At 34.7% G+C, this 25,419-nt stretch overlaps 1 protein-coding gene across 1 annotated transcript in view; it reads left to right on the forward strand.

Annotated features, from left to right (window-relative positions):
• Positions 1-25,419, forward strand: part of CFAP47 (cilia and flagella associated protein 47) — a 259,734-nt gene that overhangs the window by 98,570 nt on the left and 135,745 nt on the right. Inside the window, exons 43-48 of the mRNA XM_041487933.1 lie at positions 196-298; positions 1,222-1,448; positions 7,543-7,723; positions 16,785-16,981; positions 20,523-20,666; positions 22,205-22,378. Coding sequence (XP_041343867.1) covers positions 196-298; positions 1,222-1,448; positions 7,543-7,723; positions 16,785-16,981; positions 20,523-20,666; positions 22,205-22,378 — 1,026 coding nt within the window. The remainder of the gene's footprint in view (positions 1-195; positions 299-1,221; positions 1,449-7,542; positions 7,724-16,784; positions 16,982-20,522; positions 20,667-22,204; positions 22,379-25,419) is intronic.

Below are 25,419 nucleotides of genomic sequence, written 5' to 3' on the forward strand. Positions count from 1 at the left end.
ATAACATAGCTTGAAATAATAATTTTCTTATATTTAGGCATAGTTTAAAAAACCAGTTCTCCTGAATTTGTAAATGATTGGTCAGGTCAGATCTTAGATGTTACTAGGATATCTTTGCTGTTAGTTGTAATACTTTGCCTCTGTTCTGCATGAGTTACACTCTGAAGTGTTTGGATTTGTGTCCTTGTGTTTCAGATTGGAGAGTTTGTATACCTGATTGAGGGAATAGGTGATTTACCTCTGACTTCAGAATTGCCTGCCTTGGATAGTCCAAATGTTTTGCGTGCTACCTCAGAAGGTACAATGAATAGAAGGGAGAAGAGTAAAATACAGCAAATATTTTTTAAAAATGTTCTTTTATTTCTATGGATTTTTCTTAAAATTATTAAATATATATGGTTAAAAAAAAGGAAGCTGTTTATAGTGAAGTGTAAAAAATACATTATAATGAATATATGCAATATTTCTTCTAGTGTTTTCCAGTCCATTCTCTTCAGAGCATCAGCTGGTTGTTGGTGATCTTCATCTTGCATTGCTTTTAACACAGTCTACATAAATACTTTTTCATAATTTTTCTTATTTTCTTCTTCTAGAAGAAAGGTTCTCGCCATATGAACCAGGACAAGTCATCTTTATCTAGAATTTTTCTTGCTTTAAAACACAAGTTTTGTGTGCAGTGATGTGATATTCCAATTCTTTTTTCTTTAAACAGTGAGGGATAAACTCCTGTCAGTCCTATTTCAGAAACAGTGTAGGACTTGAAACTTGAAATAATTGGCAACTGCTGCTTGAAATAATTTGTGGTGGTTTCTTTTAAAGGAGATGAAACATCATCTAGAGGGGTAAAAGCATGGCTTTGTTGTGTAGGTAGCAGAAAGACTTTGGGTAAACTTTTAATACTGTCATAATGGTAGTAACTCTAAAGTCTGGGATATTTTTATTAGCTAATTTAGTAGCTATTTCTTAGCCCTATTAGCTAAATTTTGGGTTGCATTTCAGTCTGCTAATTTTTACATCCCAATTTTGTTGAAAAATAAGGTATTATAGGTAATAAATGGCATGTACTAGGTTAATAGCATGGAACTAAACTTTGAAGGAATTTTGTATTCTTATTTTCTTTGGAGATTAGAAATTTTAAATACTCTCTGCAGTTCCACCAGTGGATAAATGTGGTGTGTGGTTTTGTTTTGCTCTTTCATTTCTTTGGTTTTTTTTCAACAGATGAAAGCACAGCACAGACAGTTTTATATTTGAAATGTGGACTTGGTCAGACTCTGGAGGAGAATCTGAAGATTCCATTGATCAATGAGTCAAGAGAGAGGGCCCTGGCTCTGGCTGCACAGCAGCAGATGTCAGCTGTTGAGTATGAAAGGAGATTGATGACTGGGACTCTGCAGAGCAGCAGCGTCCGAGTTGCAACTGCCTTGTTGGGGCTGTCCAGGGTACAGGTGAGAAACACAGTTATCTGGTGCTGCAATTAAATTTAGTTGTCCTCGATTTGTAGGACTGAATTGTTTTTATGTTTCAGGTAATAGTGTGAAGTTATATTTTTTTCACACATCTGTAATCTGACAGTTACTGATCCCAGTTCCCCCTCAGAAACTGCAATATTTTATATATTCATTCTGAAGCTACTTTGTCATCCCAGGATGTCCTTCCTTTAAGAAAACTTGATTATTAGGAAAGTTAGGAAAAGTACTAACAATTTACTTTACTTCTGAAAAATACCTGTTGTTTAAAAAAGCTTTCATATTCTATGTAAAAGGTATCTGTATTGGTAACCTTCATTATGCATATTTTCGTAAGAAATTGATTTTTTTTTCCCCAACCCAATAGGCCTTGAGAGTAAATGAAGGAGATTTCTCTTTGTCTTGCAATCAATGCAAAATACTTTTGAAAGGGTACAAGTTTTTCTAATAAGATATAGCTCCCCCCTTATGCATCATTCCAACCTCTACATACTTTCCTAAGATTTCAACATCTAGAAACAAAAAGTTCTCCCAAAGTAATGCATTAAACAATCAGTTTTTAATTGTGAAGAAATTTATAATAGTAATGCCAAATAAACAAGGATTTTCCTCATGAAGAATTCCAGTATAGCCTTCTGAGGATGATAGCCTCACTCTGGGTTTTAATTTCCCTTGTGCCCTGATGGTGCCTGGCCTCAGACCAATTGCTGGGCAGCAATGTTACACCAACTTTCCAGGTAGACAGCTCCCCAGGTAAGAGGAAAAAAAATTTCCCTTGTGATTTGATGTTCCTGAATTTATGCCTTTTGTTTGAAAAGTAATAGAAAGCAAACAAAATGAGGGAAAATTACATTGTAACTTTAATCTGTTGTGTGTTTGGAGTGGGACAACAATTTAATCATGTCATCTAGACTCAAGTAGTCTCCTTTGTGGTTATGGCTAATCCACTGCTCTGGTAATATTTTATTGAGTTTTTATAATTCAAGTCCCTTAATATCACAGTGACTTAGCAAATACTGGATGAAAAGTCTAATTGCTCTGAAGTTGTGGATGGAATCAAGACTGAATATGACAGGAACACTTCTTGCACCTCTAGACATGCTAAGATGTAATATGAGTCCTAAAACCATATGTATTGTGGAAAACTGGAGGATAATTAGCTTAATTACCTTATGAAACACATAATGATGGATACTAGCACTGAATGAATTATCATGTGAGAAATGAAACTAATGTGCAGAAAGAAGTATTTTGTTCCATGTATACAAAGTCTTACACTTGCTTATGACAAATACAGGGGTGAAGTTCTGCTACTGGCATAGAAAAGAGTTTATGCATTAAAAAAACCTCAATATCCACTGTGCAGACTGAAATATGAAACATATTCTTAAAAAACTTTTTGTGATAAATTTGTGCCAACTATTTGTTTAAAGTTCATAACATACAACTTCTGGTTGTATTAACTGGAGAAATCTTTTTTGAGGGGGGTTGGTGTTCTGCAGTGAAAATTGGAGCTGAAGTATGGTTTCAGGTGGTCTAAATTTTCCCCTTTCCCCGCAAAAAAAGGGAAAACAAACAAACAAAAAAAAACAAAAACAAAAACAAAAAAAACCAAATAAAAACAACCTGATCTACAGTGCCCATGGTTCAATGAATTATTTAGGCTCACAAAATCCTTTGGGGTAGGTGTTGTAGGTTAAAGATAAATCCAGAATCTTTGGAAATCTGTTGTTCTTTTTTGGATTTCTCTTCCACCTTTCTACTTGCTTCCTGCTGGTAGAATCATGTTAGACAATAGATGGACAGAATGGAAAATATCCTTACGTAGTAATACTTGGTCCATTTTTTACCTATCAAATTGAAGAATAAATAACTAAATAATTACATGATTTTCAGTCTCTCTAAACTGTAAATTTTAGTCATGTTTACTTAAGTCACATAGAAGACAATAGTAAAGGTGGGCTGTGTTTTTGGAGTCAAACTGGATATCCATAATCAGCAACCAGAGATGTAATTTTTTTACTTGACCCATCTATACACAGCTAAAAGTCCTAGGTACTTTTTTGCTATGTTTTTACCCTTTCTTTTTGTTGCCATAAGGAACAAAGATCTATTTTGATTGTTTTAATTATTAGAATTTGTAACAAATAATTGTTTTTAAATTATTTTTTCCATAAAATTGTGTTACTTTCTTATCTCCTGAGTGTTTCTTTATTTTAATTCCTCCTAAAACAATTTTAGGTAGTAGTAAAGATAACATAGGATAATATAGGAAGTCTCAAACACTGTTAAGGTTGGATTTGGCATTAGAGTGAATAATTAACAAAGGTTGTTTTGTGAATAATTAATAATGATGAAAAAGAGAAAGCTGAAAGGGGGATGTTTAGGTGAACACAGATAACAAGGGAAGGAAGAGGGTATTGGAAAAAAGATAAGAGACTGTTTAGACTGAAGCTGCTAAATGTAGTAAATAGAGGAAAGTGAAGAAAAAAGAAATAACAATATGAGAATTCATTTACTTGGGATTGTGAGGGAGAGGATGCTGCAGTCAATGAAATGAGACTTAAAATAACATGCCTAGTTGTAGACCAAATTGCTAGATACAGGACTTTTTCTTCATAGATGCCAATAACCATCTTGTATATCTAAATATTTTGATAGGAAAAATCCTGTTGTACAAGAATCCCAGAGCTAAAGCTTTAACTTTCTGCTGTGTCCAGGTGTGCCCTCATTGCTAAACTGTTAAAAGTATTTACTTAGGCCTGTTTTGCTTCCTTTTGAACACGTCTCCTCTGAGTGTGGACACCACATTTGCCATATTCCAGATGTTAGGACATTGTGCATTTCCTTGCTGTCTTGCTGTCCATGTGTCTGAGCAACATGGAGTGTTTTTATCTTAGTACACCACAGTGGTGTTGGTGAGTTTTGATCAAGGAAAAAGGAATGGAGACCTTGTGCACTTGGGGCTGTGGCTTCTGCTGTTCAGCTGATGTGGCAAAGTCTCATCCTCCACCTGTGCAGCTTGGATCTTCAGAGTTTGTGCTCTTCATAGGCACCCAGGGATCAAGAAGGATTTTTTGTGTTCTCCTGTATGATTATGGAAATTTGTAAGCTCAGTGTAAATAATCTGCGGGGTTTTTTTTTTTGAAGGAAAAGTCATGGTGTCCTTGAGCAGAGAATGTACTGGAAATAAAAAATTGCATTAGATACATTTGAGTGGGAATGAACTTTTCAAAAAAGGACCTGTGGTCAGATTTCAATTTGCTGAATTTACAAGTGAGACCAATGTCTTCTATATTACATCACTTATCTTTTGATATGGGATTAAGGGAGGTGGCAAACACGATTGATCACAGGGGTTCTGAGAGACCAAGATAATAAATTTCTTTATTCATGAGACACAGTTTTAGAAGTTGATTTCTGGAAGGAAGAAATGGTGCTAAATTAGGATTTGAAGAACAGTAATATGCGAGGAAGGAGAGAGGTGCCTCAGAACCCTGTAACAGAATCTGCCACCCGTCACACATAGAAAGTGCAGGTGGCACATCTGAAAAAATACCTTGGAAAATCAAAAAGTGCTTGAGACTTTCAAGATCAAGTTTAATTCTGATGCTTTATATACCCTCCATTCATTTTTCAAAAAATTATTCTAAGAAAATAATTAATCTTGGCAACTGAATGCAAATACTATTAGCTGGTAATAAGACTTCTACACTTGGAATGTCATGAACCATCAGGTTGATGAAGTAAAAGTGCTTGGAATCTGCCTTTTTGCAATAGAGAGGCATTAGATCTGCATTGATCATGACAGTAAAAAATTATTAAATTCTATTTAACTCTCACTGCCCACAAAAATGTTAAAAATTGGAGCAGTTGCAACATTTATCTGAATTGTGTTGACATTTTCTCTTGGAAATGTTAGCCTATGAGGCAGCAAAGTTTAGTCTTGTGTATGGTTGCAGAATTTTCTTTTTCCACAAGGTCTCTCATTAAAAATGTTTTCATCCTTTACTTGTTTACAAGGTGCCAGGAAATAATTGAAATGTTCATAGATTATGTAATGCTAACCAACTGGGTTTTTTCCTAACCTATACTGAAAAATGAGATAACATGAACAAGGATCTTAAAAAAAAGTCTTTCAGTGAGTTTTTAAATAATGAGACATTTCTTCAAGATAATTATAATTCAAATGTGTTCAGTGCTCCAGGAAAGGTCATCTTACAATTATATTGTCATTCAAAATTTAACAAAACTGTGTAATCATGTTGGATTTTTATTTCAGTGTTGGAAAATAATCTAGTTATGAAAATCATTTGTAGGTATAAATTTATATTTGATTATGCAGAAGATCAAGTCAAATTTAAATGTATGTAATTCTTTTGGTTAGGAACCTCCCATTACAAGTTGGAATGTTTTTTTTTTCCACTGCAAATTATTCTGGCATTTCATTCCTATCAGAGAGAAGTGGAACTTGCAATTAATATGGCAATTGAATTATTTGTACCTATTGATTTTTTAATTAATTTTGTGTGGGTTTGAGGGGGAATAATGTCAGAGTCCAGTCCTATATGATAGAAATGAGTGAATAGTGAGCTCAGTTTTTTTTCAACTCACATAGCAATTTTTCCTACTCCTTCTGTAATTTATATTTGCACAAAGTTGTGCAAATACAGTAGTACAAGAACTATCCTAAGAATTTGGCTTGATGTGAATTTTTTAGTCACATACATCTGTCCAGTTGCTCTTCATAGAACAAGAATTTTGAATAATTATCTGTTTCTATATTTATTGTGCCAAAACCCCTAAATTAACAGCTAAATCTTAACAGGTTCCCAAAGTTCATATATACTTTTTGTTTAACACTCTGTTGACACTGTGGAAGGGTAGAATAATGATCAGAACAAAGCAATGTCAGAGTGTGGATCTGCTTTCTAAAACCAGCAAGGGAATATGGGATTTGTACTAAAACGGGGGGAAAAAAGCAAACCAAAAAAACCCCACCACCAACCCAAGTCTTGTTGGTTTAAACAGTAATTTGACCGTCTTACACCTAATGGTGATCTTTAAGAACAATTGCTTTTCCTTTTAAATTGAGTTTTTGAATTCCCTCAATGGATTTGGATTCCTTGGCCTACTGAAATATGTACTTTGATACCTACAGTCCTGACAGTGTTTTACAGCAAAAGACTTTAAGAATAAACCAGTTTTCTTAGCAAAATATGAATATTTCCATATTTATATCTGCATAGATTTGCTTCAAGATAATTCACAGCAGTCATTAATTCAAAGCCTTGTCTGTAAAAAATAGTGCTCGGTTTAAAATTTGTTCAGATTACAATTACTCTTGAGCATTGCAATTATAGTGTGTTATTGGATTGAAAATGGCAATTTTGAGCAAGTAGTGTATTAAATCATTGCAGTATTTTTGTAATGATATCCTACAGGAGTCAAGTTCATTAAGAGGTTCAGATGTCTATATTGAGCTTGCCTTAATATACTGTGCTAATCCATTACTAATAAGTTTCATGCTGTTGATTAGCAATACTTTTTACCAAGAGGAGGAGCTAACTTGTCTCTAGAATTGATTCTAAATACCCATATTCCTAAAATACATTTTCAACATTAAAATATCAGTTAGCTAATAGTTATCCCTTGCCAAAAAACAAAAGAAAACAAAAATTTTCTTTTTTATGCTTCTTATTACTCAGAAACTTTATGAAGTAGGAGAAGAAGCATCTTACTATCACTGATACAAAATATTTTTCTTTTTATGTTTTTTCCCCCTTTCTTGCCTTTCCTGCATATGCATGAAGGCTAGCAGAGATTATTTATGGGTAGGCTATGGATTTACTGTAAATTTCAAAATGCATTATTCTTAAACAAAATTTTCAGTTCCGTGGTGTCTAAAAATATCTTACAAGTCAGTTTTTATTTGGAAGGATCACTCAAAACTGCTATGTAAGTTTCTTAATTACCAGTTCAGTTTTAGAATTAAGTCTGTACAGTTTTGCGTTTCTCAACCTGAAAATTTTATGTGATTGCTCAGCTGTATACATGATTGCTTCACTTGCAGAGACGTGCGCTTCTGAAGCCTTGCAAGCACCCCTCCGAGCTGAAGTATGTGAATTACAATGTAGAAGTGAGCATGAAACACGTCTTTGTAGTTCCTAAAAAGTTCTCTATTCCAGTGTTATCTTCAGCCAGAGTTAATTTGGACACTTCATCAGACAAATGCCCTGCATCTCAGAAAACAGGTAATAGCCGTAAAGGTGATGAATTTGACTGTATTCTTTTGCCAAGATAATATTTTTTTAAGGTTTTCCTGAGCAGATCCAGCAAATGATCTTTCTTTCCTTTCTACTGTTGATCACATTTGCCTTTCTTGTCACTCCCCAATTTCTAAATATTAGTTCAAACCAGTGCTTTCCACTTGCCCTTGGCTTATTGGTTTTCTCAAAGGCACGTAAGCACAGGGGACTTGCTCTAAAAGACAAATTAATTTGCTCTGTTTATCTGACAGATCCTGACTTTGTGCTCCCTTCCCATTGCTCCCTTCCCCTTCACATCCAGCACTGATCTGTGTTCAAATTGTGCCACTCATATCACATCTCTTTTCTTGTTTGCCCTCAGTCAGCCAGAGGGAGATTTCAGCTATTGGTGAATGAACAGGTCTGCATTACCTTTCAGAGTGATCTTGCCATCTTTGGTCAGTCTGTTGTCTCTAATTTTTCTAGTCTCTTAAATTTTGTACAGAAATCTTGTTGATTTTTAAAAAATGCTTTATTTAAACCTATAAAGCACTCTAGGTCACATTTCTTTAAAAAACTCACAAGCAACTTGAGCCATTGAGAGAGCTGGAGTCTGGAGAAAAGGAGTCTCAGGGGGAACTTCATGCAAATTTGTAGAAACTTGAATTATACACAGTCCATATCTATTTTTGTTTCACCAGTTCTTAATCAATGGACTCCTTCTGCATACTTTTGCAGTTCACTTCTCCAAGTGTCACTGGAATCAGTTGTGCTTTCATGTTCTTTGTTTTGACACTCAATGTATATCTTAGGATTTTTTATTCTATTCTGGAATAATAAAAATAATCTCTATTTTTTTTCTGAGGAGTCTTTATTGCAGATACTTTAACTGAAATAGAATTTAACTGCTATAAAACATTTTTGGGTGTGTTTTTAGGAAGATGACAGGAATTGTTATGGCAGTATTAGAAGGAAGATTGGTGAGGGACTATAGGATGAGCAGTCAGTAGAAGCTGTAGAATACATATGAGACTGAAGGCTGGAACATGTCATGTGTGGCAGGATACTTAAATCCCAGCTGAAACTCTTTATTGTCAAGTTAACAATGTGTTTGTGTCATAATTACTGCAGAGGTGAACTAAAAATAGTTAATGGCTTTGTTGAGTGTTTTAGGAAATTCTTTGGATTACACTGTAGAAGAGCAGAGTAACAGCTGAGGGAAAGAGAGCCAACTCTGCACACACAGATCTGATGTCCTGACAGGATCTCCATCATGGTCTCACAACAAAGGTTCTTAACTGTTAGCAGATCACTGTTGCTTAGCAACTGCTCAAATTATTTTAAAAGTTGAAATGTGAATGAATATATCTGAAAAATGTAGGATATTAATTCCATTGTATTAACTACAAAAATGTAGTGAATAAACAACATTATAGTAAAGAATGTAGTAAAGGAATGACATTACATTAGTAAGGAAGTAGTTATTTTTCTCTTAGTTCATGCTGCTTCTTTATTCATCAAAGGACATTAAACAAATACTTGAAAGAGGAGAGCAATCAATGCAAAGAAATTAGATCATATGGCAGTGTATACAATCTTTTTGATATATATTTTTTCTTTCTAGGATGGGTAATAGTTACATGAGGAAGTAGAAATGTCAAGCTGATGCAGAAAAATAAATGGGGCTTTTGTAGTGAATTCAGAGTGGTGGTGAGGTAAAGAACATGAGGTAAAGAAAAGGAAGCTGAGATAACCAGCTGAATAGCATGAAAACAAATATGTGTTTAGTAGAAAGACAGTGCCAGCTGATTCAGTGTATTTATTGCACTAATGAGGAGACACAGGAGGATTTACAGGCTCTTAGAAAACATAATATTGTGGCAGAAGTCCCCAGATGGTGGTCCTGGACAAACCATTGGTCTCATGTGAAAATTTTGACATTATTGTCTGAGAAAGCAGTAGTATTTTAGCCATGGTGGTGGCTTTCCTCTAGGTGGGAGTAGCTGTTTCTCTGAAAAAATGACAATGTTATAATTATGAAGAAAAACAAAGGTGGAAGCAAGCTGACTAAAATCAATCTTTGGATCAGAATTTCTTAGATTGCAGTAGGAGGAAGTGTGCAGCCAGTGTTTTAAAACTCTGCCAACAGGGAATTAGAAGGTAAAAAAATCAATGCCACTCAAAACATTTTCTTGTAAAATGGATCTTGTTAAATGACCTTATTACATTTTTGGCACTATTTACAGATCAAATAGATAAAAAGAGTACAATATGCTTACCTTACTTAAAGTGTGATATCTTGATCAAAACCCATACTGCATACTTGCATAGATCTAAAATAATGCATTTCCAATATTGAAAACCTTCAGCAAATGTTAATTCATCATTGGAGAGTCATCAGAAAGGATTCCTTAGGAACCAGTAGTTATTGCTCAATATCAACTGCATTTCACTTATTGGGAAGATTATACAAGGGGTTTGTTGAGTTAGGAATGACACAGATTTTGTGAAAGGAGCTAGTTGGAACTCTTACATAGTTATAAGCTATGAATTTTAGTGCAAGCAAATATGTAATTATATATTTGGAATAGAGTCTGCATGCTAAGCCATTTGGTATGGTTTAACCACACCATGGTGGTTGTTCACCTTTGTCTCAAATGGGATCTTTAAGAGCTTTAGTTTCCCTCTATCATCAGAAAGAACATGGGAAATAATTCAATTCCTATATATAGCTCAGGAGAAAGGTAATTGACAGTAAAACTGCAATGCTTTACAAACCAAAGAATGGTAGATTGAACATTCAGAAAGTCATGTTAGGCATAATTTAAATATGTTGCAACATTGAAGTATGTTGCCTTTATCTCAGAGGGGTGCTGTGAAAGAATGAAAAGGATAAAATGTCAAGTGGGATTAAAATAATGGCTCCAAATTTTAGCAACAGAGAAGTAGCATGCAAAACCAAACTAACAGGTTCCTTCTAAAGGTGAAAGCACAAGAAACTTTGAATAGAGAGGTTTATGGCTCAGAATTGTAACTTAAGTTGTAACTTTACTTGCCAGTGTCACTGACTTAGTAATGCATATATATGTTTATAATCTTTATAATTATTTAAGATTTCCTGCCATGCAGTCTTATTTTACAAAACTGTATCTGTGTAAGTGAGCATGCTCTTTCTGCAGGTAAGGACCATGTTTGGTAAGTCAGAGCTTTTACATTATCTCTGAATATCCTGCTGTACACTTGGTGGTTCTGTCCAGCACCACAACACCCTCTGTGATTAGGAAAGAAGGAATTAGCTGTGGATTTTTGAGCAGAACTGTGAAAACCAGTGCAAAAGTCAGTGCTATTTGTCTTTTCAGCTGTTAATCAGCTAAAAATCAGCTTCAACTAAGTTTTAACTAAGCAGAACAACTTCTTAGGCAGTTGAGTTTCTTTGAACAACATGGTTTTTATGCTAAATAATGTTACTTATCAGAGATGAAATGACATAGATAGAGAGGAGAGAAGGGCTTTGTTTTGCAGCGATGTCTCCCAAAATGTTTGAGAAATCTGCAAAGCAGCAGAGTGCCTATCTCACAGCGTGAACTAAAGCTGTCAGCCTTACTTCCCACTCTGTGTTTTCTGACACAAGCTCCATTGTTCTTTCATCAAAGGATTTTTTGTAAAATTTTGAAAAACAAGGGTCCTTGAATGCATAACTTAAAAAATACAGTGCAGGTATGGAAAAGTGCTGTTATTGTATTATGAAGGAGAACATAATACTGGAGCAGCACATCCAGTTCTTGTTCCACACTTTAGACAGAAGGTTGCAAATGAGGAAGGATTCAGCCAAGTTCTGTAGTAATTTTCAAGGTCTTGAAAGATTGAATACCTTGATGACTCCATGATCTCTGAAGGAAAAAGGTTCCTTTCAGGTTACCTGTAATTATTTAAAAAGGGAAAATATGTCTGACTGTGAAGACTGTTAAGTGCTCGATGCAGAAAGCAGAGCACTTCCTACATAAGATAGAGATTTGTAATGAAACATTTTATGATTCCTGTAAAAATACATGAAGAAGAGGTTTATCAAATATGAACAAACTCAAGAGAAACAAAATTCTTTCTACCACTCAATCTTTAAAAAAAAAAGTGGAAGCTTTCCTAACATACACACTTTTACTTCATTTGTCAGGCTGGGGCTTAATATAAGAATTATTTGGTGAAATTCTAGTACTAAGAGGAACATCCAATAATATGTGTTTTGGTATTAAATAAGGACTTATCCCAGAATTAGGAAATTCTGGAATGTTCTGGAATAGGCTGTGCCTTTATACATTGTAACATGACAATGACAATTGCTTTGAGTAATGGAAATATAAAAGTTCCTGAGACAGAGCACCTCACAGAGCTGCCTGTGACAGTTCATCCATACCGAAGCACCCGAGTATTTCATAAGAAGGGCTTCCTGTTAATTTGGTTTTCTTTTTTCAGACTTTTTTTTTGTTTGCAATCTTCTGCCTTGAAATGACTTTAGATTACCACTTGTGCTATTAGCAGGAAACCTGATAGCAATACCCTTGGACTAGACATTTTTTAAAGGAAAGAAAATACATGGGAGTAAATGCTTGATAGCAATTGCTGTTCAAAGCATTGCAGCAGCACACATCAGTACCAGCATATAAATACCTTATTTTACACCTTTTAATAATAATCAAATCCCAACATGGCATGATAAATAAACAAATGTATTCCATCGGTAATGATAGATTTGTGCAGTCCTATATGGTAATGGTAGATTTTAATTTTCAAATGGCTATGCACCTAAGCAAGTGTGTCCTGATGAGCAATTTCTGTACTTTATTAGCATGTGCATTATTGAAATTTTCTAAGGCAAGCATGCACTGGGAATGCTTTTTTTAATTCCATATGGTTTAGGGTTTTTCTATGTTTATAAAAATAAACATGGAAAAACTAGGCATGAATATAAAACTAAAACCTTTTTTCTGATGGCTGTGTTGTACTATTTCACATCAAAATTGTCCATATAAATAAGTAAAGCTTATAATTAATTTTCAATGAAAAAATGTTGCTCCGCCTTGCTATCTAATTTAGATTCAGTATCACAAGCTAATATTAGAGTTCTGCTGCCTCTTCCTACAGGATTTGACAATGTTGGCTCCCTGCTGTTACACTTACAAAGAATATCCAAGAAGAGTTCTCCTGTTTTTCATTCCCGCCCCCCCCTTTCTACCCAGTGAATGATGAAAAATCTTTCTCTACAGAACTATCAGTAATTGTTAGATATTTTCTACTTTCTCAATAATTGTTCCTACAGTTAATTTATTTAGATTGTTCTGACTTCTTTGTGGCTTCTGGTAAAGCTACTAGTGACTTACTTCTTTCTCTTTTTTTAAAAAAAAGAAACCCTTTCTTCAGAGAAATCTAGATTGCAAAAAAGAAAGGAGCTGCACCACAGAAGTCTCTAGCTAGCTCTTATTATATCTTTTCACTATAAGCCTTCATTACTAATTATACGTTAACTTACCATTTTGCAGTAAGTGATATAAAATACTTGGTTTTGATCCTCTTTCCATGTAATATTTTCTTATGCATTCAGTGCAGTCTTTGTAATAGTTCTGAGCCCTCTTGCTTGTTTGTAGGAAAGTTTATTTAGTCTTCCAGTCACAAAGGATCAGTTTTGAAATTTTTTTTGTAAATTTTGAGTGTGTGTTTTAGAGAGACCTTAGCTCTTGTGTTTTTAGATCATGAGTCTTTGAATTATTACTCTATTTTATCAGTTTAATTCCTTATAATTTGGCTAATCCCTTTCAGCAGGGGCTCTTCATCAAATGGCTTAAGAAAACACCTTCATGACAAGGTTCTTAAAGCTGTATTAAGTAAACTTGGCAGCATTGCTCACTAGAGTTGTGACTACTTGTTTCTAGAGTGCCTGTGAGTATTTTTCATAAATATTAGGCTCAGTGATTATTAAACAACCAGCCTCCTACAATTACTCTATGTAGTGCCACACAGCTCCTCACTGGCTCCTGACTGATACACGAACACAGCTGATGAATATTCATAACAAGACATTGAACAGAAGTGTCTCCCATTTTTATTTTTAGATCAATTAAAGAAAACCTGCTTTCATTCTTTTTTCCCCAGTAGAGCTTCATTTTCTGATTAAGTGTATTTAACTTTTTGTTTAGGTGTATGATGGTATACTGTATCTAAGCAGGAAAAGGAAAAAATAGCCAGTTAGTAGGTTTTTCAGAAACCCTTCTACAAATCTGTTTGGTTAAAATAAAGTGAAATGAAGTCATAAATAAACATAAAAAGTGGCAGCAAAATATTTCAAAACTTTTAAGCACTCAGTAAGAGATAGAAAAGAGTAGTTGCTTTTTCAAGACTATCAGGTTGAGTGATGTTCTAATTCAGATGAGCCCATTTGAAGACCTGATATAAAAACAGAAGTCAGAAGAGTCTGAATTCTTAATTATGGTTGCTTATTTAGCCTTCTAGGAGTCTATACCTGCAAATTCAGTCTTGAAGTTAATTTAACCAGTTTGTGAGACATGCGTATTGTCATAGACTGAGATAATTTCAGTGAGAAATTTAGCTTTGAAATTCTGAATTTATAGACTCACCATTGCTGAACAAAAGCTAATATAATGTGCAATATGACAACATATTGTGGTGTGGAAGAGTAACATTTCTATTTTTACTCATTTCATCCTCCCACAATTGTAATAAGGCTTACCAGTGATTACTAAGAACCATTATTACTCCCTTACAGAATATGTTTTTTCTTACATTTTAATGTCAAAACAACTGTTGTTACTTTTCTTTGAAAGGTACTGTTTGTAGGCTAATGCAGTTAGAGGACTTAATTTGCAGTTAGAGGACTTATAACTCATGATTTTAGATCAGGCAGATGCAAAATGATGAGTTATAAGATTTTTAAGAATCAGAGGGCATGAACTTTGTTAGTTTTGGTGATCAGATTGTGTTATGCAATCAATAAATGGCACAAAAGGCCAGGCAGTTGCCAGAGGACATGGCCAGTGCCCATGTGCTGTGATTTAGTTCTCCAAAAGTGCATGGTGAAATTGCACACTGAAGTTTTAGTTTTTGCAAATAGCCCTGTTTTGACAACTGTCTCACAACAAAACCCAATATGATCAAGTGAATGTTTCCTGTAGGCATTTGTCAGACATAAATCTAGAAAACAAAACTGTCAGTTTATTTCACATGGAATGCTTCCCTGTGAAACAATAAAAATCCTGAGTAGAATGGAAACTGTAGCAAACCCCTGTATTGCTCTGCCTGACTTTTCACTGTTGAAGAAATGTTTCCAGCCTCATTCTTTTTGATGGATGCAGGCTCTGCTTCCTGCTACATGGGAATTAAATAAATGATGCTCATGGCTTGCTGTTGGCACTCTTTTCTCAGAAATTGTTAGGTAAACCAGTTATGGCCCCATGGATTATGTTCATTAAATCTTTGAATATATTCCTAAATTAATCTTTATTGAATGTCTTATGAGACTGAGAGAACAAAACATGCTAAGCTGAGACATTTCTAAGCCCAGTTTATTTTACTGTATTTAAAAAAGATTTTGAAGGGGAAAAAGTCAATCTTCACCTATAATTTGATTAAAGACAAATGATTTCTGTAGTTATTTTGATTTGGAGGAACCATGTATCACTGCAGAAGATACTTACCCTATTGAATAAATAGAACCAATTTAGTTGTTTTCATTTTGATTCATTGTAATTGAGCATATTTAAGTTATTCAACTGATTTATTATAAAATATGTTTTCTAAATGTATAAGTAACAAATTTTTTACTGAAGTAATGCTTTACTAAATATTATAATTATGGAATGTACTTTTTAGGGTTTTTCTTTTTAAATTTTTCTATAGGAAGCATTTCTGTCTGAAAGTGTGCCTTTCTAATATGGGTCCAAATCAGGCAAAAATAACCCTAGTTATTAAGGTTATTTTTAAACTTTATTTGATTACTAGTTATTGGTAATTAAAATTTCCATATAGTGCAAGAAAGTAAAACTCATGCAGAAATATATTGGATCTTTCTGTACACTGTATTATCTTTCTTCAAGTACAACAGAACCTTGTCTCTGATTTATCATCTTTTCCAGCTTTAGGTATTGGTGTCTAACCTTGGAAAACAGTGAAGAGAATCAGTGTTTGTCACATGTAAAAAACTACAGTTTTCACAGCTGCAGTCTTCGTGTGAATTTTCAGGTTTCTTAGAGACTCTGGGACTGGGGAACTCTTTGTGGCCATCACTGGAGCTCCTCATGTACCTTCTTTTCTCCTTTGGAATGTATCCTACAAGGGCTAATTAAAATCCTGTGGAAGAGTCTGATCTTTTCTGTAAGCAAGCACAGAGGAGGAAATGTTTGCAGCACTTGTTGGACCTGGCTCTGTGCAGAGATGGACAGCTTTGCATTTGCATTCCTTCTTCCTTGCTCTGGAGATTACAGTGGGGAGTTTTCCCTGTGTGCTGCAGATTGGGAAAGTGGGACTTAGAATCTGTTTCAGCTTAGACACCTCTGTCAATTTTGTAAACTCAGACTATCAATCCAAAATGTGACATAGAGAAAGGTGTAATGAGTTGCCATGAAGACTACTACATTTAACAGAATTTCAGTAATTGTTGGCCAGTATTAAAAAAATATACTGTACTACCACTGATATTTCTGATGGTAGCTGTTGAAAAATGTGTAGTAGCTTGTACAGTTTTTAAAATATTTACAGACATTCATATATGTTAAATTCTTCAACTAGATTTAAGAGATATTTTAAAATACCTTTATCTGTGCACTAGTAAAATCAATAGAAAATATTGTTTACATGCTCCAATGTACCATTTTTAGAAAACTAACTTACAGGGTAACACTCCTAAAATTCTGGTGTTTCTTGGAAATTTTTGCATGTACTGCTGGGAAGACTCTCCTGCAGTTTATTGGAAATCTCTTCAGATTCTGCTTGTGAGTTCAGTGTTCCTGAAAAGCTTTACAACAGCACAATTTTTTGTTTTGTTTTGTTTTGGTTTTTTTAGTTGGAAGTGATACAGTTGAGTTTCCTATAAAATTCACTCCTAAGAAAGCTGGCTGCTACCACTGTCAGATTGTTCTGAAGTCATCTTGGGATATTCGTGTCTATGAGATTGAGTGTGTGGTGAATGCAGACCAGGCTGATGCACAGCTCGAATTTCTGACTCCAGCTTACCAGACAGTGACTCAGGAAATTCCAATTGTAAGTTCACTCCTCTACTGCTAGCTAAACTAAGATTCAGGATTTTAAAAAAGTGGATTTCAGATCAATACTGTTACAATTTACAGTCCTGAAATGCAGAAATGCGTACTAATTCAAGGATTATTTCTCAAAGTTCATGTCGTAGATAATTTAAAACCTGTTGGGAAAAATAATTTACTTCAAGTTAATTATTAGTTTGATTTTGATGTTTTTCTTCTCAAAATTTTTAGTCTGTTATTTAATAACGTTATCACAATGAAAGTGAAAAAAATAGTTATTTGATCACTATTTCTGAAGAAAAAAAAGGAGACATGCTGGGGAACAAAATAGAAGAACTAGATTACATGCAGTTAAAAAAACATGGTAAGCATAGCCAGTATATTGTGTATAGATTTATCATATCTTCTTTGCGTATCAAATCTTCTTTGTGAAACCCTTGGCACATGCAAAGTAAAATCAGAGAGAGAAGATGGGTGCAATATCATCTCTCTCAGAAAATTATTAGTCAAATTTTAGAGAACTTTAAAATAAGAAAAAAAAACAAACCCAAAATTATAGGGAATGAACTTAAGCTGTGAGAGAAGGAATAAAGATTCTTTAAGAGAGAGAACCAGTAAAAGATTTCCTGAGATCTGAACTACAGTTTGGTCTATGTCCTTTTGATTGTAGAGCCCTAAGGAATACTAGTGAGGTAATTTATAGAGAAATTATTCTGAGATTTTGTAGTCAAAAGAGTGTGGGCAGATTCAAACAAAAAGACTGAATATCTGGGGAAAGACCATGCTGTATGCTCTGTCAAATATTGAGAGTGTACAAGGAACTAGTACATAAGAAAGGAAAAAAACCAAAATTAAAGGAAACCATATTACAGTGCTATCTCTTCTTGCACATGAGTTTTAGGATATTAATAATTTATGTATTAAACATTGATTTTTTGAATGTTACATTAGCCTAAAAATAACTGATGCATAACACAAAAAGGTAAAAGGATTTTCTACCTTGTTTAAACAGACATTTTCTAAGCTGATTTGTTTTAGTCTTCTGATCTTTTCTGGATTTATGGAAATGGATTTATTTTTCACTTTAGAGGTAGATATTTTACATTTCTATATACACTCCTTCTACTTGGAGTTTCTCCATCTACCAGAACATTTCCCATATTTTTATATTTTTATTAGCAGTATTGTATTTGTCATTGAAATTTTATTAAGTATTCAGTGGGAAAAGATATGCTCACTGTGGACCTGAAAATGGAGTTATTCAATCTACTAAAATTAGTTTCTTGAACCAAATATTTAGTGCTCAAAGGACTTTTTACAGACACAAGCAAACTAACAGTCATAATGTGTGTTAGGTGGAACACTTTATAAATGGAGGAGATTAAATGGTCAGCTGGTTTGCTTAAAGCCACACAGTGAATTAGAGACAGAAACAGAATAAGAACTCAGCTGAATCTGAGATCTGTGATTAGTTTCTTTTGGAGTTTCCATGATTTTCTCAAGGATGATATGAATGTAACTGTTCCATCTCTGCCTTTCAGACTCTCCAGGTATAGGTCCAATACAATCATTAGGTACCTTGGGTTGAAGCACCTACAATCCTGTAAGGAAATTTTGACTCCCTTAGCATTAATTGTGTTTAAATTAATTCACTTGACAGGTTTTGGGTGAGATTTTACATTAAGCAGAGATTCTGTAGGAATTAGATGATTTATTAATTAAAGCCATTAATGAGCAAGTATAAGGAAATAGAATTTAACAAATATTTTCTTTTAATTTTCTAATGTTTATGGTTGTCCTTAATATCTTTCTTTAGAAGACACTTTCAGACAAGTTCCTGCTGTGTTAGAATGACTTGTTACAAAAGAATTTCACGATGACCGTGTTTGTCAACTGCATTTCTTCAGATGACAAATTTTTGTGTTAGAAATTAGGAAGAAATATTTGTGTTACATATTGATGTAATCATCACTACTGTGGATAAAGGAAACATCTGATACCAATTGTACTGGAAATCACTGAAAATAAAACAACTTAAGCACTCAAATTTCCATGGCCCTCCTCTAGAACCTAGACCAATCCTGATGACTTTTTTCTTCTGTCCCAAGTTTTAAAATGTTAGATTAGCAGAGAGTGATGACCTGCCAATTTTACACCTGGTCAGCTGGTTTTCAAAAGGATAAAGCTTTTCCTGATATTGTAGAGATAAAACAGCATGATAGTAAAAAATCCCTTTTGCTGTCTTTTTTTCTCTTTCATTTTATCCTTGGCACAAGGACATTATACTTTTGTCTTTTGTGCTTTCTCCCAGAGATGATGTCATTGTTATTACAGAATTGGAGACATGATGATGCAAGTTTTTGGTAAAACTGAGGCACTACACAAACTTCAACATTCCATGCAGGCATATGTGCTCAACTATTGGGAAATTTAACAGCTAACTCTGAAGCATTAATCATACATATTGATCAAACCTTAGATATGTGGTACTGCAGATGTGGGTGGCTCTGGGTTAGCTCTGATGAGCACAGCTTTTTTTCCTGAGACTTTCATAGGCAGAAACAAAGATTGGAGTATCATCTCTTTTCCCTGAAATCCATTCTTTATCTCTGATGTTTGTGTACAATTTTCCATAGATGAAGACCAGTATAGGTCAAAAGATTACCTCCTTTTTTCATAGATAGATGAGATTAATCTCTATTTGGCAAGGCATGAATTAGCTCATGAGTGACAGTTTATCTTTCAGATGAGTGTTAATATTTCTTTTTTCCAGACTGAATGTCTGGTCATCTGTTTCTTTCAAATAGTAGGAGGCTGAATAGCATTATTTTAGTTTTACTAATTTTAGGCAGCCTCTAAGCATGTATTATGAAATATCACACTTTTTACCATAACCAAGCAGTCTTGTGATACATCTGGGTGCAAGATAAACATGTTTCTTAAATGGGCTCAGGCTCATATTGCTCAGGATAGGCGTTCTTTAAAGTACTTTAGTCTCTTGAAAGACCAGATTCTGAGAACACAGGACTGTAAATTCTCCTTTGGAGATGGAATTCTCAATTAATGAGACTGATCCTGTAACATTGCAGTGGCCAAATGAAGCAATATATACCAGCACACCACATCAGCACTTAAAAGGGGTGCACCAAGATTTTTTTACAGATGGTATAGGAACAGAATTTTGCCAAGCGTTAAACAGCATCATAAAAATACTTGTAAATGTTTATAATGATAGTTGCAAATTCCATCTTGACCATTTGCTAGATCATGCTCATGTTTTCTAATGAGTACTCCTGCTGACAGTATTGCTGCTGAAAGTAGGGGTTCTGTATCTCTGGCTGCCAGGAATAACAGATTTATTATTAGCTTATTTCGTTTTTTAGATACACTGCCCTTATTCTTCCCAGAGGCGCTCTGAGCCAGTACTTGGAGCAAATGAGTACTGTCCTCTGAAGCAGTGATAGCTGCAAGTAAAAGCTGAAATGCACTTTAAAAAATTTAAATGCATCACCTAATTTACAACTTTGATTTGCATCTTTCAGACTAACATATCCAGTGGGGACTGGAAGTTTGAAGCAGTTTTGGAAGGACAGTGTTTTCATGGCCCTTCTGTAATAAATGTGCCCGTAGGTGGAACAGTTCCATATCCACTCACGTTCAAGCCCGTTGCTGAGTGTGTAATAACGGTAAGAGAGAAATTAGGTTCAACATTTGAAAAGGATGCTTTCACCCATAAAATTATCAGCAGTATCCAAATTATGTAAGCATTTAGACAGTTGCTAAGATTAAAGCATCTGCTTGAGAGAAAGAAAGGATTGGATTTACTACTATCTGAAGTAAAAACACAAATGAACTAATTTTGTAAAGCTTAAGAATAGTAATGATAGATTTCCTCACTACATATTTTGATGCCTTCTTTATTTAATTTTCTATTATATTCTTCAATTCTATTAGTTTCTATGAAATCCTTCAATCCTACAGTTTATGTTCTGTAAAAATTCTGAATTTTTATCACAAAAATATACATTGTTATTCTGAATTTAAATGCTTATATTAAATCCTATTTCATTACCTAAATAATTAGGTAGTATTTCTCATTGCATGCCTACATCACAAATTAATTTATGTGATAAGTACTTTATTTACAAATTAAGCCACCATTTCACAGCTGCTTTTGCCATCAGAGTAATCACTATTCCAAATGCTAAAATGATGAGCAGAGCAAAGGCTATAACAGCTGTATTTGTGGCTTTGTCTGTGTCCCAGCTGAGAGATTTTGACTGCAAGTTGCTGTTGAAATACGTGAACTGCCAAAGATGAAAAAAAAATGTTCTTTGAAGCATGAGTAACCCTTCTACATGTGTTACCAACCAAATATAATGCAGTTTAGGCATCCAGTATTGTAAAATTATTAAAAGCCAAAAGCCCTGAATCCTTTGACAAATGATTATGGAGAACATAATTTAGGTGAATCACAAAATCATCCAGGTTGGAAGAGATCTCCAAGATTATCTAGTTCAGCTGTCAACCCAACACCACCATAGTTACCCCTAAACCATGTCCCAGGTGCCACGTCCAGGTGGCTCTTGAGATGGTGACTCCACCACTTTCCTTGGGACTTTATTCCAATGCCTAACCACTCTTTCATTAAAAAGAGAGCTCTCATTGAAAAGAGAGCTGCTTTTAATGTCTAATCTGAACCTGGCACAATTTAAGGCCATTTCCTTTCAACCTTTCCTGTGAGACACAGAGACCCATCCCTGCCTCACTAGAGCCTCCTTTCAGGTGTTTGTATAGAGCAAGGCAGTTCCCCTTGGTCTCCATTTCTCACAGGCTCAGCCCTGTGCTCATAGGACAGGTGGAAACACTCAATGAGCAAAGGTAAATATTATATGAGAGACACGAGGCATGAGATAATATGTTCTTGGAGATGTTTGTTTTACAAGGAGAAGCCAAGAAGTAGAAAACCGAGAAATATGAAAACTTTATGTTGTTGAATTTAATGGTTTAGAAAACTTTAAAACCAAAGGTTTTGTTTCTCTGGTTTGCTTCTCTGTTTAGCAATGGGTTTATTAAAGAACTAGGAAAGTCAATAGGAGCCCTTTCTTGTAAGCACTCTGTGTCACCTAGATTTGAGATAAATTAACTAAAGGAGTTGCTTTGGCAGCCAAAGGGGACTTGGACAATAATGAAACAACTTCTTTTTTCTCCTTTTGTGTCATAGGGAAGGCTTATTCTGAGAAATGTTACAGCTGGAACTCAGAACATCTTTAGTCTTAAGGGAATAGGGAAGAAACCTCTGCCTCAGGATTGCATTTTGATAGAATGCCAAGTAGGAAAGGTGGCTCATAAAATCTTATGGGTGCACAATTATACCAAGAAGATGATAAAATACAAGGTAATTTTTTTGCAATAATGTGACAAATATTTTTCTGACAAGGACTGATACATTATGTATTACAGTAGCAACAATTGCTGTAATTTCAGATAGGCTAATAAAATTCATGTATCCATTTTCCATAGTTCATAGTATATGGATATGTTTATAGACAGGAAATCTGTGAGATTATGTATGATTTTACTGTATGCTTGATGGGAAAAAAAAATTTCTTTGTGTTTTAGTCTGGTTTCTGAGGGAACAACACTTCGACAATTGCTCTCTGTTCATTTGCTAATCTTTCCTTCTCCAGTAATTTGAAACCTGTGGCCAAGTCCATCAGTTTTTAAATCAGAGAAGGGGCCTGAGAATTACTAGTCTCCTAAAATCTTCATAAAATATTGAATAGTACACAAAAAGGACAAAAATTATTATCCTCCTAAGGGAGGGATTGCAGCATGAGCCCACTATACATGAATTTCTTATGGCCCAGTGGCCTGGCCCAGTTACTGTCTATTGCCCAGCTGTTGTTTCAGCAATGTTGGAGGAAGTTGGGAATGCTTTGTGTGCTTGCTGATAGAAGAGAAAATGCAGAGGTAATCGCTGGAGTTATTGGAAGGCAATGGGTCACTGAGGAGGTTAATAAAAATTCCTAAGAAGTACAGTTTTATTGATTTCCTTGCTCAAGAACATATTTTTACTATTAAATATAATAATTATTTTTCATATTTTCCATTAACTATTTTATAACTCTATTTACACAAACACATTTTCCTATTTGAAACCACTGTTGTAGTACTGAAATAGCATAATTCTTCTACTATTTATCTTGTCTGCATGTTTAATTTGGAAGTGATAAAACTATTTCTGTAGCATTCCTCACCTTCTGCAGCTATGTATTGGATCCCATGCCCTATGACAGCAGAGGCAGAAGGTACATTAAGGCAACAAAGATGAAATTCTTCTTTTCCTCTCAGCTGCAGAGAGGTTCCTGAGCAGGAACATCTTGGACCTTGCTCATGAAAATCCATATTTGTGACTCTATCATGGCATTTAAATCTAGAGTAGGTAGCATCCATATATTATGGCCATACAGTGTTTGCCAGGATGGCTCCATCTATCGAAGCAATGCAGGGGAGTGCCAGCTAACAATTGCCATAATCTGTAAATATATATATATATATATATAGTTTTTCTTTTGTGGAAGGATTGAAAATGGGACAATGTACATGCTAGAAGATAAAAATCTGACTAGCTATGTTACGTGGACTTGCAAAATAAGTGATTTTGCTCTCTGCCTTGGTGCCAGTAGGTCCAACTGCTGCTTTATTCAAATTGGAAGGTAATGGTAATGAATGATTTGACCATAAGATACAAAGAGAGATAATGTATATACCAGCAGCAGTGTTCTATTAGGTAATGATAGTTCATGCCAATGTGAAAATCCTTCATTGGATGTCTTTTTGCTAGTCTCCAGTTTTCCAGGTTTCCACTTTTACAGATCAATCTACATTTAGTAAACTTTGTATCTCACAGAAAGGTCCAGGTTTATATTCCTATTTTTCAACTCATTATCATCCCCAAAACAAAGTAAAAAATGAATTTTTTGGGCATCACCAGCTTTGACATTTTTATTTTCAACAGTCTAGTTTTTTACATGTGAATGCATTTGCATTTCTGATATATTTGTACTTTTATCTCTGGAAGAAGCAAATGTTTCTGGCAACAGAACTGTTTTTTCTGCTTTCCTATTTTGTGTGAACTCAATTTTTTTGTGCCAGTGTAAGTGAAAGGTACAGAAATAACAAACTTCAAAATGAATACATTAAAATTATTCATTGTATGTATTTTTCAGAAATATTGCATTAAATGAATTTATGATAGTTGTAACTATCCCAGGGTGAGCTCTGTCTGACTGATCTTTGATCTCCTTGAGGGTGTTCTCTGGGCCCTGAAATTTGGTTTTGTGATGTGGAGGGGTTTTATGCTTTTTTAATTTCTGTGAAATACTGCTTGACAGTCCAACTGTGTGTGTTCTTTTAGCTCTGGGACCTTTGGGAGAGAAATAGTAAGGTCAGCTATTTCATGCATGTGTGCATATAATAAATTACTCAGTGTGAATAATGCATTTTCTCTATGCAAGGTTCTTACCCAGAAGCAGTTGCAGAACAGTTGTTGGAGCAAGGTGGGCTGGAAAAGGCATGGTTACAAAGCCTGCTGGAGTCTGGAAGCTCCACAAAGAAAACAATATTAATCACTTCCAGCACTCTCCAGCAGGTGTCATGTAGTGTCTTGTGCTATTGGAGTGAGCAAAGATCATTTGCTTGCTTTTATTTCCAAAACAGTCTGCCTGTAAATTAGGATTTAATCACTAAATCCAGAACATGATCACAGGTATCTGTAGTTATTAGAGGAATTCAGAAACCCTCCTCTAAGAGGGAATTGTGACCCACAGCCTTGTTGGAAATGCCAAATAAACTTTATTTACTCAGATGTATATAGCACAAAGGGCAACAGGAAAAATTATTCTGATTTTGTTGCTGTTGTTCATTCTATGCGGCTTGATTATCTGGGTAGTCTGTGGTGAAGCAGAGCACTGGTTTTGTCTTTGTTTGTGTTTCCCCTGGGAGCAGTTGCTGGCAGCCCAATAACTCCTCCTCCTGTTTAATCCAGCATCTTTGACAGTTTTCTGTATTGTGCTGTAGCTACGTTGGTGATTAGGTAATGTGGTCAGTCTTGGCAGACAGAGCAAAGATAATATAAGAAGTAATCGTTTTGGATGCTTTTTTTTTTTGATGGGATGTTTTGTAATTTTGTTGGCTAATGAATATCTTCATTATTGGATTGGCTGGTTAATGTGCCCCATACACCCTCCACTGCTGGAGTATATCCACCATATTAAGTAATTTCTCATAGATTAAGAGGGATGCACATGATATTAAAAAAAAAAAACAAACAAGAATTTCATTTACTGAAGTAATAAAGCTCAACCTATATCAAGAATGGTATGAGATGTGCCAGTAGCTGACAAACATAATAATTTACAGGCACATCCATAAACA

Source organism: Pyrgilauda ruficollis, unplaced genomic scaffold (genome assembly GCF_017590135.1).
Source record: "Pyrgilauda ruficollis isolate IOZ18807 unplaced genomic scaffold, ASM1759013v1 scaffold85, whole genome shotgun sequence".
NCBI classification, from domain to species: Eukaryota; Metazoa; Chordata; class Aves; order Passeriformes; family Passeridae; genus Pyrgilauda; species Pyrgilauda ruficollis.